The sequence below is a fragment of the Diadema antillarum genome, unplaced genomic scaffold, assembly GCF_040938485.1.
Source record: "Diadema antillarum isolate AM-2024a unplaced genomic scaffold, OU_Dant_1.0 seq00000041_RagTag, whole genome shotgun sequence".
In the NCBI taxonomy this organism is placed as follows: Eukaryota; Metazoa; Echinodermata; class Echinoidea; order Diadematoida; family Diadematidae; genus Diadema; species Diadema antillarum.
The window spans coordinates 784,731-800,647 of record NW_027271153.1 but is presented as its reverse complement, the minus strand read 5'-3'; the positions used below and the strand labels follow the sequence as shown (position 1 = coordinate 800,647).

At 38.9% G+C, this 15,917-nt stretch overlaps 1 protein-coding gene across 1 annotated transcript; it reads left to right on the top strand.

Moving 5' to 3' along the window:
• Nucleotides 1-1,281: 1,281 nt before the first annotated feature.
• Nucleotides 1,282-14,080, top strand: LOC139725421 (stomatin-like protein 1). Its single transcript, XM_071636496.1, has 9 exons — nucleotides 1,282-1,349; nucleotides 4,396-4,566; nucleotides 5,369-5,475; nucleotides 6,107-6,173; nucleotides 6,839-6,921; nucleotides 7,352-7,611; nucleotides 9,815-9,909; nucleotides 11,631-11,966; nucleotides 13,688-14,080. Exons 2-9 carry the CDS (start codon nucleotides 4,419-4,421, stop codon nucleotides 13,891-13,893), a joined length of 1,302 nt encoding a protein of 433 aa, XP_071492597.1. The 5' UTR covers nucleotides 1,282-1,349; nucleotides 4,396-4,418; the 3' UTR covers nucleotides 13,894-14,080.
• The last annotated feature ends 1,837 nt before the right edge of the window (nucleotides 14,081-15,917 follow it).

Genomic DNA, 15,917 nt, shown 5'->3' with positions numbered 1-15,917 from the left:
TCTCAAACTTTCCCGGAAGAAGTCATGGAAGTCCACCAAAAAGTCTAGGAAAACAAAACCTGAAAACATGCCTTGCCTGGCAGATGTCGGATAATCTCGTGTAGATGGCTTTTTGTGTCATTATACTTATGTTTAAACGATATCCGCCCCACAAAACGAGGGGGGGGGGGAGGGTGGGAGGGGGAAGAGAAAGAAAATAGAGAGTGAGTGCAGGGGGCAGGACAAAATCTCCCGTAGCAATGCAGTTCCACTTCTTCTGCGTATGGCAGAATGTATCGACTTGATACAGTTTGCTGTGCGATTGCTAGTCACCTCGGGCAAACTATAGAGGGGTCGGCATCATTCAACCATCATTTTATTGGAGTGTGTAATCATTAGGAGGAGCTTTAGAACGCTAAGACGACGCAGCCTCCCGCGTCGGATAATGGAAACAGCTTCTCTCTCACATGTGCAAAACACCATTTCCCCCCTAATTAGCATCTTCAATGTTCGCGTTGCAGATCTGAAGCTCGCTAATATCTTTATTGTGGACTTCATCGGGTTTTTGCTCCAAGCTCTTTGAGGATGGAAGTGAAGTGAAATCTTTAACGTGCGTGAGTCGTGACTACCTCGCACGCGGGACCTCCGTTTTAATAGCCATGTCATCATCCTTGTTCGTTGCAAATTGTTTTAAATTTTTGAAACATTCTTATTCCTCATCCCAATCACGATAAATTCTGAAACTCTATACTCAGTATAACTAATATTAATAGTTGTTCAGATGTAACAGCCTGAAAATCGTCCAGAGGTGTCCTATAAGTGTTTTATACAGTTCATGTATAAGATACAAGCGCATTGTCAAACAGAGACGAAAATGGAAAAAAGTATAGGCCTATGGGCCTGGCCTGGGGTGTCAATAGCAAAACGCAGAACTTTTGCCCAGATGCATGGGACTTCATATGAATATTATATATTGTATATATTCATACATATTCATATATCATATCTGAGAATCAAAACTCATACACCAAGTAGATTATAATAGTAAAGAGATTGGTGTGTTATGCTGATAATGTATCGATAACGTCAGGGTTGTCGTCCGAATTATCGTCTTGTTGTGATGTCGCTCTTCCGAATCAGTCAAAAGATGGCGCAATACAGTTTTTCTCAAACGATTTTTTTTTTTTTTTTTTTTTTTTTAAGGGGGGGGGTAAGAAATTATAGGGGAGATTAACAAGTAAGAATCACAAACTTCGGCAGAAGGTGGGTGAGCGCACTTAAAAATGCCCTGTCTATAGTGAGAAAAGAACCAAACGAAAACATCGATTAGCCGGCCATGATTATGAAGACCATATATAATTGCTGAAAAGGTAAAATTTGAGTTTGATATCATGATTTTCCTTAAAATCTTGCGTTTGGCGATTGTACACTGACCCACGTACTTAATTCTGTGTTTGTTATGCTTGCGTCGACAGTGACACTACTCGTACTAGATCTAGTAGACTGACAGTGTGTGATGCATGCTGTGTTCGTTCGTTGAGTGACGCTGTGAATTGTGTTCACATCTTCACATCCCGTTGTTGTCATATGTACGTCTCTCATGCTTTCCCAATTGAAACACGGAGATGAAACTCGAACTGAAGACCCAAGAAATCATTTTTTTTTTTTTTTTTTAACATTATGGCTGATCAACAACACTCTGCTAAGTCTAACATTGTCATTGCTAACCTAATTATTAGTGTATACACAGCCCTGTCGCTGTACACAAGTGTAAGTCGTGACAGGGCTGTACCGTGTGGACACTACGTAATCTTATAATTCTATTTTGAATTTACTGCACCATATTTGTTACTAAGACTACATAAGATGAAAACTTTATCTATTTAGCTACCGTTTTCAGTTATTGATATTGACATACATATTTCACAACTTACCAAAAATGACACCTTTTTTAATCCTGTACGCCACAGAAATTGTAGAAATGGCAGAAATGATTCAAAATGTCAGCGCAGCACTGGGCAAAGGGAGCGCTGTCGACCGCGTGGGCGTACAAACTCTAGCACTGTAGCAGCGCAATTTGCATCGTTCAAAGCTAGGAAAGATTTATTTTGAATCGCCCAGCGATGATCACAGCATTCCGGGTTAAGATTGGACTTTTTGCTCAGTGTATGTTGCGTGAGGGCTCACTATGGACTGAAATACCATGCTCATAGTCCAAGCATTTAAATTCACGTGAGTGATTCGTAAAATTTGTGATAAGAATGTAGAAATTTTCAACAGTTTTGTTGTTGTGTGGCCGTGTTCGAGGGGTTTAGTAGATATGTGTATGGGGTTTAGTAGATACATGTATGTGTATGGGGTTTAGTAGATATGTGTATCGCACACTGTCAGACGCAGCGCACGGCGTCTGGTCGGGCTAACCTAAGTCTAACGTTAGTCTCTACTAATGTCTCTACTCTAGTTTATACATAGAATTTTTAGAAACTTTGCTTGGGACCTCGTGGCCTTTCCTATTGACATTGTCATTATAGTATGGCATCACATAACCAACACTAAACAGTCGGTAATTGTGTTCTTTACGTTACTGCCCTAAATTATCGTGTGAGATTTTATCCTAATCGAGCAGTGCGTGTGTATTTGAGTTTACTTATCACTACTCAGACACCGCGGGTTCGTCAGCATGTGTACTGTAAACTTACTGTAGGGTACGGGGAATGAAATACCGATAGGGCCATAAAGTGCACAATTGCCCAATAGTCAACACTCTCACTCACAGTCACACTGTGGAACTTAGAAACTTATTCATTAAAACTTAGAGTTTTGACATTTAGCCCACTGTATAGACCCTGTCTAGCCTGAGATGAGCTCTGTCGAGTTACCACTACTAACTAGCTACATGGACTGGAAGAAGAGCCCATGTAAAGACCTTGTTCCATACAAAATCTCATACTTAGCATCCCCTAATTAGTAATGATTGCCACAAAACCCTTGTAAGTAGTATTAAACCATTGGGGACAAGTCCTGAGTATACTCGGGCAGGGGTCTATGGGAAATGCATGTTGTAGCAAAATCAGTCCGTCCTCCATGGGTTAAGCAGAATGGACAGAGATGCCGTACACATTTTAAACACCCAGGTAGCAATTTTTAGTATGGTGATATCACAACCAAAAAAAAAAAAAAAGGAAAGAAAATAATAATTACCAATCATGTCAATCGAGGTAGCGTAGCCAAGTTAACTTTATAACAAGGTACACTGTAAATATTTGCCTTGATTAACATCCACTGAGAGGCGTAAACAATACAGATAACTGACACACATTTTTCTTTCATGAAATTTTTTCATGTCACATACATAAATACATAAATTCTCTCCTGCCCAAAATAGATGGAGATGGACATTACAATTGACATGAGCAAAGATATTTTTAAGAGAAAAATTATCATGCATCAATCCAAGCAAAATACTGTCGTGAACATTGAAATTTCTTGCTGTGATGCAGATTGCACACTATAATTCACTAAACCTTGAGAGGTACATGTATGTTATCTTTGCTGTAACAGATTTTGTATACTGAGTATTGGAGGTAAGCCTCTGTTGCAGGATTTTTTTTTTTTTTAAGACAATGTCACCATCTGTACCTGTGTGTGACTTCATCAAGCCACTTTAGGTTAGGGTGACTGAAGTACCTATATTTGAAAATTTCAGAGTTTGTTTAATGTCTGTATCATATTTCTTCTAGATGTGAAGGGAAAGAATAAAAAGTCATAGGATGATCAGTTTTTCATTGTTTGATTTATCAACTGATTTCATAAAAATATGGTGTTTATTGATAATGAAGTCACAAACAGAAACTTGTTTGCATCATCAAATGCTCTTTTGCAATCGCTATACAACCAAACTGGAGCAAGCTTCTTCTTCTCTCTTTTTTAGCAATTCTTCCTTTGCAATTGCTTTGTAAAATTCTAGGTAATTTAAAGTTATGCAGGTGTAACCTGGCAACTCAATATCAACATTCATAGGTGCTACCACTTATGTCATATAGATGCACCAGCATTGAGTTCTCAAATTGAAATTCCTTTCCTTTAATCTTGACTCCAGAATCGTATCTTACCAGCCTGTCAGCTATTCATGACTATTCATTCGTGCTTTTCATGATGCTGTTCGTTTTTTGTTGATTTAATCATTCTGTTTTGTTACTTCTTCTTTTTTTAGGAGTGAAATGCAATTTTGTTGACTGGAAGCTGCTGCTTTATATAGCAAAAAACTGCAAAGTTTGGCATGGAAAGTTTTTAAGAATAATGATTCCATTCTTAAACTGAATTTTGATTTAGCCAATAAGCTCACCATCTCAGTTATCTGCAAAAATGTATCTCTACTTTTATTTCTCCTATCTCTTTCTAAACTCTTTGTTACAGCTGAATTACAAATCCTGTGAAAAATGTCACAAGTGAAGTACAGTCGTCTGCCCATGAGCAGTGAGTCTCCAGGAAAGGATGTGGTGGCATTCGACTTCAGCTCAGTCTTTGACTACAAGTCGGTCCACTCATACAGCAAGTCCATGCCACCGTTCATCTATGAAGAGAAAGGTCAGTTTTGTGGTAACTAAAGCCTCGTGTCTGATGGATTGTTAAACACAAACAGACAGACAGACAAACAAACAAACTAACAAACAAACCTAAAAAGAATTATTGTGGATTATAGTATATATTTGACTTTCCCAACAGATATGCTTTGAGTTTTATTTGTGCTCATCTGCAGAATATTTTTTCCTTCATAAAAAGAGAGAAATCTAGCTGGTCACTTATATATTTCTATCACTCTTTAGCTTATGTGTTTCTCAGCATAATCTTGTTGATATGAGTGCTCCTCCTGCAGTGTCCAGTAATCTGCAAGAATTTTGTTGTGTTGCTTTTTTCAAGTATTTTAGGGGCAGTGAGAACAGCAAATGTTAATTTCACTTATTTTAGTAAAGATCCAGAATTGACAGAGCAAAGTTTGTGTTGTACTATACAGATGCCATTTGGAATGAGGAATTGAAGATGGTTTCATGGTCTCTAGTGATTAAGAACAAACACAAAACAAAACATGGACTGGATATTTGTCTTTTGAGGTTTGTCATTATTGAGAATTTTGCCACAATTGCATCTTCTCAAAAACATGAAAAGTCATAATATGGTATGCTCTAGGTTATGATTCAACCATACTCTGGAGGGAGTATCCAAACTTAGCAAGTTTTCCCGTTAGGAGATTTTAAGATGTAATCACAGTCAACTGCTCAATACCTTACTACTAACAGCTTAAAGCACAGTTGAAAGCAGTGCCCTCTTTGCTTCTTTTGTGGTGTATATGCTTGTGACCGCCTTCAATTCATTCTGTTTTGTCGTACAGAGTACAAACCTCCAGTTGCCACTCGAGTCTGCACCCTTCTTGTCGTCTTCTTTGCCTATGTTATCCTCTTCTTAACGTTCCCTCTGACTGGATGGCTTGCAATCAAGGTAAGTAGCTGTCATAATGTTTGGAATATATATGCAAGAAAATTTCATAAAAACCAATTGTTGATTTTGTATAAGATCGATTTCATATGCAAAGAGGAGATGAAACTACATGTGCATGTCAAGATATTTACAGACAGTTACAGACTGTAGATGATTTGTTTTTTCGGTAGTGATTGTGGATGAGCTAAATCTAATACTGTCCTTTACCATACTGAAGATATTCAGAACTTTCAAGAGAGCAGAGTGTAGAGTCATTTTTAAAAATATTTCTATTAGTATGAATAAGATTCCTTCTTTGCTTATTATGTGTACATTGTAGTTCTAAGGAATTTTTTTTTTTATCAGTAGAAGACTGAACATGCTAATAGCTGCTCTTGAAATTTATCAGTCCACTGAAGTGCTGTATATATTAAATGAAAGGTTTATTTGAGCACTTTATGTGTTTGTAATCATTGTAAATTATGTCCATTTGCCTTGATTATTTACTACAAGTATTCATTCTTTTGAATTATTCACTTCTGCTTACCTTGCAAAATCAAGAGTATTAGATTAAAAGTGTTATGAAAATGGTGGACTCTCATTGAACAGCAGCAGCAATATTTCACAAATTCGTTCCTTATGTCACTTTTAGAGGGTCTCGCAGTTTGAGAGAATTGTCATCTTTAGGCTGGGACGTCTCCAATCACCACAAGGACCAGGTATGGACATCATAATTGCATGATCTTAAAGACATTTATTATCTTTAATACACTGTTTAATGTGGTGAATCAATGTTAGAAGGTGCTTAACTTTTGTGACTGAGCTGTATGGTGATATGATGCATACACAAGTTTTGAGAATTATTGTGTCACAATTGAAAAAGAACAAAACAAAAAGCAAAAATTAAAAAATAAGAATAAAAAATCCAATACTAGATGTAAACTTTTCCATTACCCTATCAAGCACATATACTCTGCGTATGTGATCTAGGTCTTAGCATTTTACAGACATTTATTCATGTATTTTTGTGTAGAACACAAGTCCCTATATATCACAGTTGGAGTGATAGTGAGCTCAAGCACATGCCACCCTTAAAACTATTTGACTCAGTGAATTCTTTTCGTTGCTGAGTTCTTGAATCCATCTTGTTGCTTGTTTCAACAAAATCTGATCAACCTCAACAAACAAACATAAAAAATAAGTGATGACAAGGATAATAATTATTTTTTCTTAAACAGGAATCAACAATTGAAAGAAGCTCATGTTTATACAGTATTGTGATTTAAAAGAAAACAAGTTCAAATTGGAATGATTTAAAGACTCATTGTCTTTCAAGAAGACATTAGTAATGTAATAATATGCATTATTTTTGCTCTTATGTCAGGTGTGATTCTGATCAATCCACTCATCGATAACTGGAGAAGGGTGGACATGAGGACGAGAGCCTTTAATGTTCCTCCTCAGCAAGTAAGTGTTTCATGATGTATCATGTGTTTAGATGAATATATGTTTGATGAATATATGGTCACTGATCTTCTGTGCTAAAGTGAAACGCATGCAGCTTGTCGGGAAATACACTAACTAAGGCATGATCGTTCATCAAGCAACGTTCTACCAACACACTTATGAGTAGGTAGGGTGCTTCAAGAATATATGTTGTATGCATACAATCAAAATTATTCTACACTTTTGATCTCAAAATAATTCTATGCTTCTGATCTCAAAATACTCAAAACAACTCATCATCCTGGCAAATTACATCTGCCAGACAGGTTTTTCGGTAGATCCTTTCAATGTATTGCGAGCAAATTCCAAATGGTGGAAGGTGAATTTTTAGCCTTTCTGAAAACTACATTTTGGCTTTAACATTTTTTGCGACTTTCATGACATCCCGCAGATTCTGACAACAGATGGTGCCGCCATCTCTCTTGGGGCCACGATCTACCATCGCATCATCGACGTGGCCCTCTCCATTGCTGGCATCCAGGACATGGACCACGCCATCCGCAACCTGGGCCAGACGGGCCTGCTCAAACTCCTGTCAGCCTGGGACCTGAGTGCTATCCAGAAGGACAAGCCCATGGTCAATGCCAGTCTGCAGGAGATGATGAACGGGGTCACACAGAACTGGGGAGTTGAGGTCAGCCGTGTGGAGATGTGAGTTTGACACAAAGTGTCTGTCGACATCATTGCGACTTTTGTGATATGGGTAAATAGTGGGAAGGACAGGACCATGTTTTAAAATTAAAAAGAAGAAGAAGAAGAAGATATGGTGTTGTGTAGAAGGAGGATTCGCAAGTGGGATAAGTGACTGGGACCCCAATGTGAATGCTCCTTCTATGGGCCCCAGTCTAAAAGTAAAAAAGTCCATGATGGATCTGGGAAGACGCAGCTGTGCGATTTGTTTGGTACCATTAATGTGTGTGTGTGTTTGTGTGTGTGTGTGTGTTTTTTTTTTTTTTCATAAATTAAGAAGAGAGGAAGGAATTCAGCTCAAAAGTATTGCAAAATTTGCAAGGCTTGCACTTATATTTCCCAAGATTTAGAAGGGTGAAGGAACAGCTGAGAACAAGGTTCTACTAACACTTTACACACTCTAATATTTAGCAGTGCTGACATGATGTGATGTATAGATAGGTAAAATCATAAACCAGTTCAACCAGAAAGTGTGTGTCTTTAATTACCCACGCCGATGAAAATCGGCAGGGGGTTATGTAAAGGGTTCCGTATGTTTGTTTGTTTGTTTGTTTGTTTGTTTGTTTGTTTGTTTGTTTGTTTGTTTGTGTACAAGATAACAAGAGAACGGGTAAACGGATTTGCACGAAATGTTATGTGGATGTTTGGATAATGGCAGGAAAGAATCGATTAGATTTTGGTGATAATCGGTTGACCCTTGCAAATTCTGTGTGACCTTGAAGTTTTGACCCCATGGTATAGTGACCATTCCGAAAATTTCCCGTTTCTCACTTTGCGATTTTCCGCTACCATACGAAAACATAAACTCCCCAACGATCCGACTTCGCTGCTCAAATGTTCGTAAGAATTCCGAAATTTACGTTTAGGCCTATTTGAGGGACTATGTCCTTCTAGATTTATGAAAGTTCGTTCTCCGTCATCACAAACTGGCCCGTATTTTGATGATTTTTCAAATTAACATTGATTGTTTTTTTCGTTGGAGGAGCATTTTGCTCGGTCGCAGTCACACTGCACGATATGCGTGCTCAATGTCAATGCGTGTGCAAGGCCGCTGAAAATGCATCGCGCTCTACACTGTTGGTGCAAAATTGCACCGGGGACGTTGCGGCGCTCGTTGGTGGCCGAATACTGGTGCAGTAGACATTTGCATTCAACCCTTGCATTGAATAATTCCCGTAGACACTAATCATAGGGGTAATTGCCTAGGGGGTACGTAAATTTTGTTTTTCTTTTTTGCTTTTGTGGATACCATCAAAGATCGTACACTCATACGACCTTTGATATCATCACACTCTCGGCTTGCTATAATCAAAATATCCCGCAAGAAAACGGCGTATTTCTCGATTTTTAGCGCTTTTTCCGTGACCCGTCGCATAGACAATACTCTTAAAACTGGACTTAATTCGCGCGCGCTTGGAAAAGTTCCGATTCTGCACTTTTGACGGTGGAATTTGGGATTTTCGATGGATTTTTGGAGGAGACTTAAGGACTTTCCTGTACGTGAATGAGTGTTAATACCGTATGTGTAATGATGTGATTTGCGTGTGATGTGACTGTAGAACCAAAGATCGTACACTTCAGTGTACGATCTTTGGTAGAACTCACTGGCTGGTGATAAAGCACACTGGCAATTAAGTGGCCGAATTCTGGTAGATGACCGAATGCACATTATGTTTACCCCGACTTTGTACTTAGGCGTGGGTCTGCCGCCTTTGACGGCCCCTCTCTAGTTCAATCTCCTATTGGGTTGAACCATATTTCACAGTGTGATGTGCAGGTCATTGTCATTATGTATCTTAGGTTGGGAATTCTTTCAGTGACTTAATGTGGTCGTATTTTGGTGCGCTTAACTTGTTCTTACCTATATCCTGTTTTATTTTGTTTTGTCCACACTAAAATTGAGAGTCAAGGGTAGCAGTCAATGCAAGTGCATTGCCCAATATTCCACAAATAATGTAAATAGGTGTGGGGTACAAGAAGTATGTGAGATGCTATTGAAACCCAGCAAGTAGGAACATGCTTGTTGCTACAGTTGGAAAAAAAAAATGCATGCACAAAAACATCAACACAAAGCCAAATAATTCACAAGAGTTGCCACCCTGCCCTACATGATTAACAGTATCCGCTTTGTTTGTTTGTTTGTTTGTTTGTTTTTATCCTTCAGCTCAGAGATCACTGTGATTCAGGAAGCCAAACCACCGAGTCTGGACATTGGAAAAGTGACCAATATGTTTACCCAAGTAGCTGGTCAAGTGACAGGTGAGCTATGGCAGTTTTTGTCCACATGGGAGTGAATGGTGTTGGCAGTAAATGGTGTTGCCAGTGTGAATATCAATGGTCGATCTTTTTTAGATAGAAAAACACAAAGCAAACAAAGCAGGAAAAAATTACTACTTGTAATTCTCTCGAAATGGGCCCACATTTGTTAAAGTTTATTCCACAGATACTGGTAATAAGCATTGAATTTTAAAATATATCAGCTGAATAGGGGGAACTTGTTCTTTGTAATGTGTGGGTATGCATAGTACAGGCACCTCTCCGTCAATTTGAATGGCAGATGAACTGCCAAAATTCATGCCTCCTTTCTGATAACATGAACACACACCACCTCAGCTCATGTTGCCCTATTGATAGCTGTGGCTATGCGACAAAAAACTTATTGTCCCCGCCGAACAAGTTCGAGCAGGGGACTATGAAACGGGCTCCGTACGTGTGTGTGTCCGTGTGTCTGTCCGTCCGTCTGTCTGTCTGTCTGTGCGTCCGTGTGTGATCAAAATGTTCAATTTGCTACTTCTCTGTCATTTATGAGCCAATTTTAATTCTGTTTGCTTTATATGATAGCACTACATGGGAGCTTTGAAACTTCTACACAGAATTTCAGTTGTGACCTTTGACCTTGACCTTTGACCTATATTGTACATTTTGCTTCAAAATGATACTCCTTCGCCATTTCTAACCCGATTTCGATTCCGTTTGCTTTATGTGATGGCACTAGGTGAGGGCTTCAAAACTTCTACACAGAATTTTGACCTTTGACTTCTCTGACCTTTGACCTTGATTTTTGACCTATATTGTACATTGGCTACAAAATGCTACTCCTTCGCCATTTCTAACCCGATTTCGATTCCGTTTGCTTTATGTGATGGCACTAGGTGAGGGCTTCAAAACTTCTACACAGAATTTTGACCTTTGACTTCTTTGACCTTTGACCTTGATTTTTGACCTATATTGTACATTGGCTACAAAATGCTACTCCTTCGCCATTTCTAACCCGATTTCGATTCCGTTTGCTTTATGTGATGGCACTAGGTGAGGGCTTCAAAACTTCCACACAGAATTTTGACCTTTGACTTCTTTGACCTTTGACCTTGATTTTTGACCTATATTGTACATTGGCTACAAAATGCTACTCCTTCGCCATTTCTAACCCGATTTCGATTCCGTTTGCTTTATGTGATGGCACTAGGTGAGGGCTTCAAAACTTCTACACAGAATTTTGACCTTTGACTTCTTTGACCTTTGACCTTGATTTTTGACCTATATTGTACATTGGCTACAAAATGCTACTCCTTCGCCATTTCTAACCCGATTTCGATTCTGTTTGCTTTTTGTGATGGCACTAGGTGAGGGCTTCAAAACTTCTACACAGAATTTTGACCTTTGACTTCTTTGACCTTTGACCTTGATTTTTTACCGATATTGTACATTTTGCTACTAAATGCTACTTCCGGCGGGGACATATTTTACGCACCGCGTAATTTCTACTTTTCCTTGTATTTTCAATGTATCACAGTCATCAAGTTTGCATAATTTTGCTCTTTTGCGGTGCAAAGACTTCTTAGAATTGAAGATTGCTCATTTTGTTTGTCTGTGTGTTTGTTTTTTGACCCATAACCAGGTCTAGTTGGTTACCAACGTGTGCATTGTGTGTCTTTTTGTTTGTTTGTTTGTTTACAAAGATTTCTTTCTTATGAACACAGGTGGACAGAGGGTCAACGCCCAGTCATCTCCTCTAATATCGCTCCTATCCCTAGCCAATGCCAGCCAGGCTGCGGCACCATCAAACTTCACTGCCGCCTTCCCAGCCCAGAGCCCGGGCCCCAGCTACCAGCAGCCTCAGCTGACGGTCCCTCGACAGGTTGATGCCACCCAGTCCCTAGTGGAAGTGCCCATGGAGAGTGCAATGACCCCAGCCCAGCTCCTTGAACTTGCCCGGCCGGTGCTTGATGAGGAACTGGTGCGGGAAATTGGAGCGGTTTACAAATTTGTTGTGAAGGGAGAAGGTGGAGGAACATACTTTCTGGATTTAAAAACAGGTAAGTCTCTAATTCTACCAAGCTCTTGATTAATGGTATACAACAGTGTTTGAAATGATATCAATTTAAATACTGCAAGGCAGATACTGTACTCTAGCAATTTAGTTGTTACGAGTGCAGGGCTAATATGATTATATTTTTATCAAGGACGAGGGTACAAGTAGGTGCACAGACAGTGTGCACTGTATTGCAGTGTCCCAGTTTTTATTCAGGTAAAGACTGAAGATTGTAATGTTATAATGCTAGATTGATCTTCCTGTGTGTGCGCAAATTAGATCAGATATATATGTATATATATATATATATATATATCAGTTTTCCCTTTCTTGTTTCAGTATGTATTACAAAAAGCTGCATCGCTTCGGCGATCCCTCGCATTTATTCCAAAGTTGATTCACATCCTTTGGGTTTATGTCAGGTTAACGTGTGTGTGTGTGGCACACATACACACACTATAGCTTCTGACCACACGAGCAAAGAGAGTTAAGGGTTTGGGACGAATACCGATCTAGGGCTTTCAATAGCTCAGTCGGTAGAGCACCGGTCTAGTAATCCGGAGGTCTTGGGTTCGAATCCCGATGAAAACCCATTTTCTTTGCTCAAAGTTTTCACTATTTATTATTTGATTCTGGTCAGTTTTCCCTTTCTTGTTTCAATATATATTACAAAAAGCTGCATCGCTTCGGCGATCCCTCACATTCATTCCAAAGTTGATTTGCATCCTTTGGGTTTATGTCAGGTTAACGTGTGTGTGTGTGGCACACATACACACACTATAGCTTCTGACCACACGAGCAAAGAGAGTTAAGGGTTTGGGACGAACACCGATCTAGGGCTTTCAATAGCTCAGACGGTAAAGCAACGGTCTAGTAATCCGGAGGTCTCGGGTTTGAATCCCGATGAAAACCCATTTTCTTTGCTCAAATTTTTCACTATTTATTATTTGATTCTGGTCAGTTTTCCCTTTCTTGTTTCAATATATATTACAAAAAGCTGCATCGCTTCGGCGATCCCTCACATTCATTCCAAAGTTGATTCACATCCTTTGGGTTTATGTCAGGTTGACGTGTGTGTGTGTGGCACACATACACACACTATAGCTTCTGACCACACGAGCAAAGAGAGTTAAGGGTTTGGGACGAACACCGATCTAGGGCTTTCAATAGCTCAGTCGGTAGAGCACCGGTCTAGTAATCAGGAGGTCTCGGGTTCGAATCCCGATGAAAACCCATTTTCTTTGCTCAAAGTTTTCACTATATATATATATATATATATATATATATATATATGTATATATATTTTTTTTTTTTTCTTCATGATTTACAAAAACTGACATTCTTCTTTTATTAGTGCCTCTTCTGTTATTCACTAGGAACTCATCCTTCTTTCACACTGTTACCACATGCAAACTTGCCTGTTGTTTCTCCTCGTATTGTAATGAAAAGAGGTATACTGTAAAAGCAGAAATGTTCATGTACATCAAACTTTTGTGAATTCACAAAAGTAGTATGCATGCAAATGTTTTTATCTGCACAATGTAGTATACATTTTTTATGATTGGTAATCTATGAAAGTTACATGCTGAAAAAAAAAGGGCTGTCAGTTCCAATTCATGAAAGTTTCATGCTAGGAATGTGTCTATTTTTACAGTATGTTAATATCTCCGGGTGTCATTAGTGACCACTGAACATTGCTTTTTCATATGACGTGTCCCACTATAGGCAGCGGCAGTGTTGGGGTAGGGGAACCACCACTGACCCCTGATGTCACCCTCACCCTGAGACTGGAGGACATGACCGCCATGTTTGAAGGTCAGTTGCGGCCGGCCATGGCCTACATGATGGGTCGTCTGCAGTTGGACGGCGACAGGAATGTGGCGCTGGCCTTGGAGAGTGTCTTTGCAAGAATTCAGGATGCTCCATCCTAAGCAAGAAGGAAAGATACTGTAACATTTGTGGGTCCATCTGAGTTTAGATGTCTTTACTCAGTGTAACTTGTCAGCTTTGGTCATATATTAAATTGATGCAAGGTTTTGACATTGCTCATAGTAAAAGGCTAAAGTTACCTTGTCTTGTTGACTTATATGGATGGGTCACATCCATATGCTTTCATAGACAGTATCAGGGGCGGAATTAGGAATTCCGCAAAGGGGAGGTGCCTTTATAAAAAGTTAAAGGGGGTGCACCCCCCCCCCATTTTTTTCTTTTTATTTCTTTTGTTTTAACAAAAAATAAAATAAGATACTGAGTATTACAGTTCTTCTCCACCCTTTCACCTAATGGTTCATTTTATTGAATTACTGTTTTAGCTGTTACAAGAACTCAAACTTTGACAGGGTACAATCAGTCTGTAGAAACAGTGCGCAATCACTATTCGTAACAAGAAAAACACTTGGAGCTGATGAAGAATGCTTAAGTTGACAAAAAATTCTGGATCCAGATGGTAATCAGATCATTACCAAAATTTAATGATCTATTCTGTATGTCATCATCAACTTTTCCAGAAAGTTTCATCCAAATCCGTGCATAACTTTTTGAGTTATTTTGCAGACACACAGACAAACGAACAAACCGATGCCTGCAGAAACATAACCCTCTTGGCAGAGGTAATCGGGCTGCTGACAGCACCAAGCAATAAAGAAGATACACTGAAACTAGGATAAATTATAGGATACACACAGAGATTGAATGTGCTGATTTAAAGAGAATACCAATTTATTATCCATGATTTGCTGGATAAGATGAATGTAGACAGCCATTCAGAAAGTACCTAATTGTAATGATCAAGGATATGTTCATATCACCTGCATAACCAACCTCTTGAGCTGTTTTTCACTCTCTGCCAGGAGTCAGCATAGAAACTGTTTAATCATTTACCAAAGAAAAAGAAACATGAATACACATATATAATGAAAAGCGAGGAAAAAGTTTACCAAATCATACATGTTCTTGTCTGGGCGAGAAAAAATAAAAGTGGAAATACGTGACTATAAGCAGAGGATGATACCCTTCGTGAAATCTGTGTCTAACCCTCAAAAGACACAATCTCGTCCCTGTCAGTACATCTCACAAAGTATTTATTTTGCATAAGAGTGCAATCTGTGTATATTGTGTATATAGTTTAGTGGAAGGTAGTGATTGCTGTGTACATAATATGAATTATTTATTGAACAGTGTACAGAAAAACTGGTGGATATGAATGTACAGTACCCAAGTACTACCCATCCTCGTGTAGTGTTACTGTGATGATGATTGAGTAAAACCTCATGCACAGAGAACATATTAACTTGTGCCAAAGAAACTGTTTGTAAATGAATATGAAGTAATGAATTTCCTTTTCTGCCTGTATTTGAGCTATATGTGTCCAACTCCCTATGGGAAATATGGATATTTTTGGTGACAAAAAAAAAAGAAAGAAAAAAGGAGAAGACAGCATGCCTTGATAAATACTGTTGTGCTCCAGTGTATCACTTAAACATCTTATTTCGCTGAATGCTGTATGTAAAGTGAAGTCTGGTTAGAAAGCATGCATGTCTCAGCCACACATGCTGGAGACTGTAATTGTGTTACAGCACTACAGTTAGAATACACAGTAATTGCAGTGAGTATAAACTCACCAGTAGGTAATCACTGGTGCTTGTTGAATCAATGTTGATGAGGAGTGAAAGAACTTAAGTGTGCTCAGATGAGAAATAAGTGAAGGCTTGAATGGGGTCATAGTTATATACATACAAGATTAATAATGTGGTTGCAGTATTTTTTACTTTATCATCATTCTTTATCGATGGCACGCATGCACAGTTGTATGTTAGTGAAGGAATTAAGAGATACATCACATGTCAGAGAGTTAGTCTCAATTCCCCAGACTTTCTCTGGCTATTTGTGTTCTTGTCTGTAGTAAATCCCCCCCCCCCCCATTGTTTTCTGTACAGTACTCTCTATACCGCATGCT

Coding starts and splice junctions, on each gene's coding strand:
- LOC139725421 (XM_071636496.1), top strand. CDS start 4,419: ATGTCACAAGTGAAGTACAGTCGTCTGCCCATGAGCAGTGAGTCTCCA. Junction 6,922..7,351: donor TTAATGTTCCTCCTCAGCAA/GTAAGTGTTTCA, acceptor GACATCCCGCAG/ATTCTGACAACAGATGGTGC. Junction 7,612..9,814: donor GAGGTCAGCCGTGTGGAGAT/GTGAGTTTGACA, acceptor TTTATCCTTCAG/CTCAGAGATCACTGTGATTC.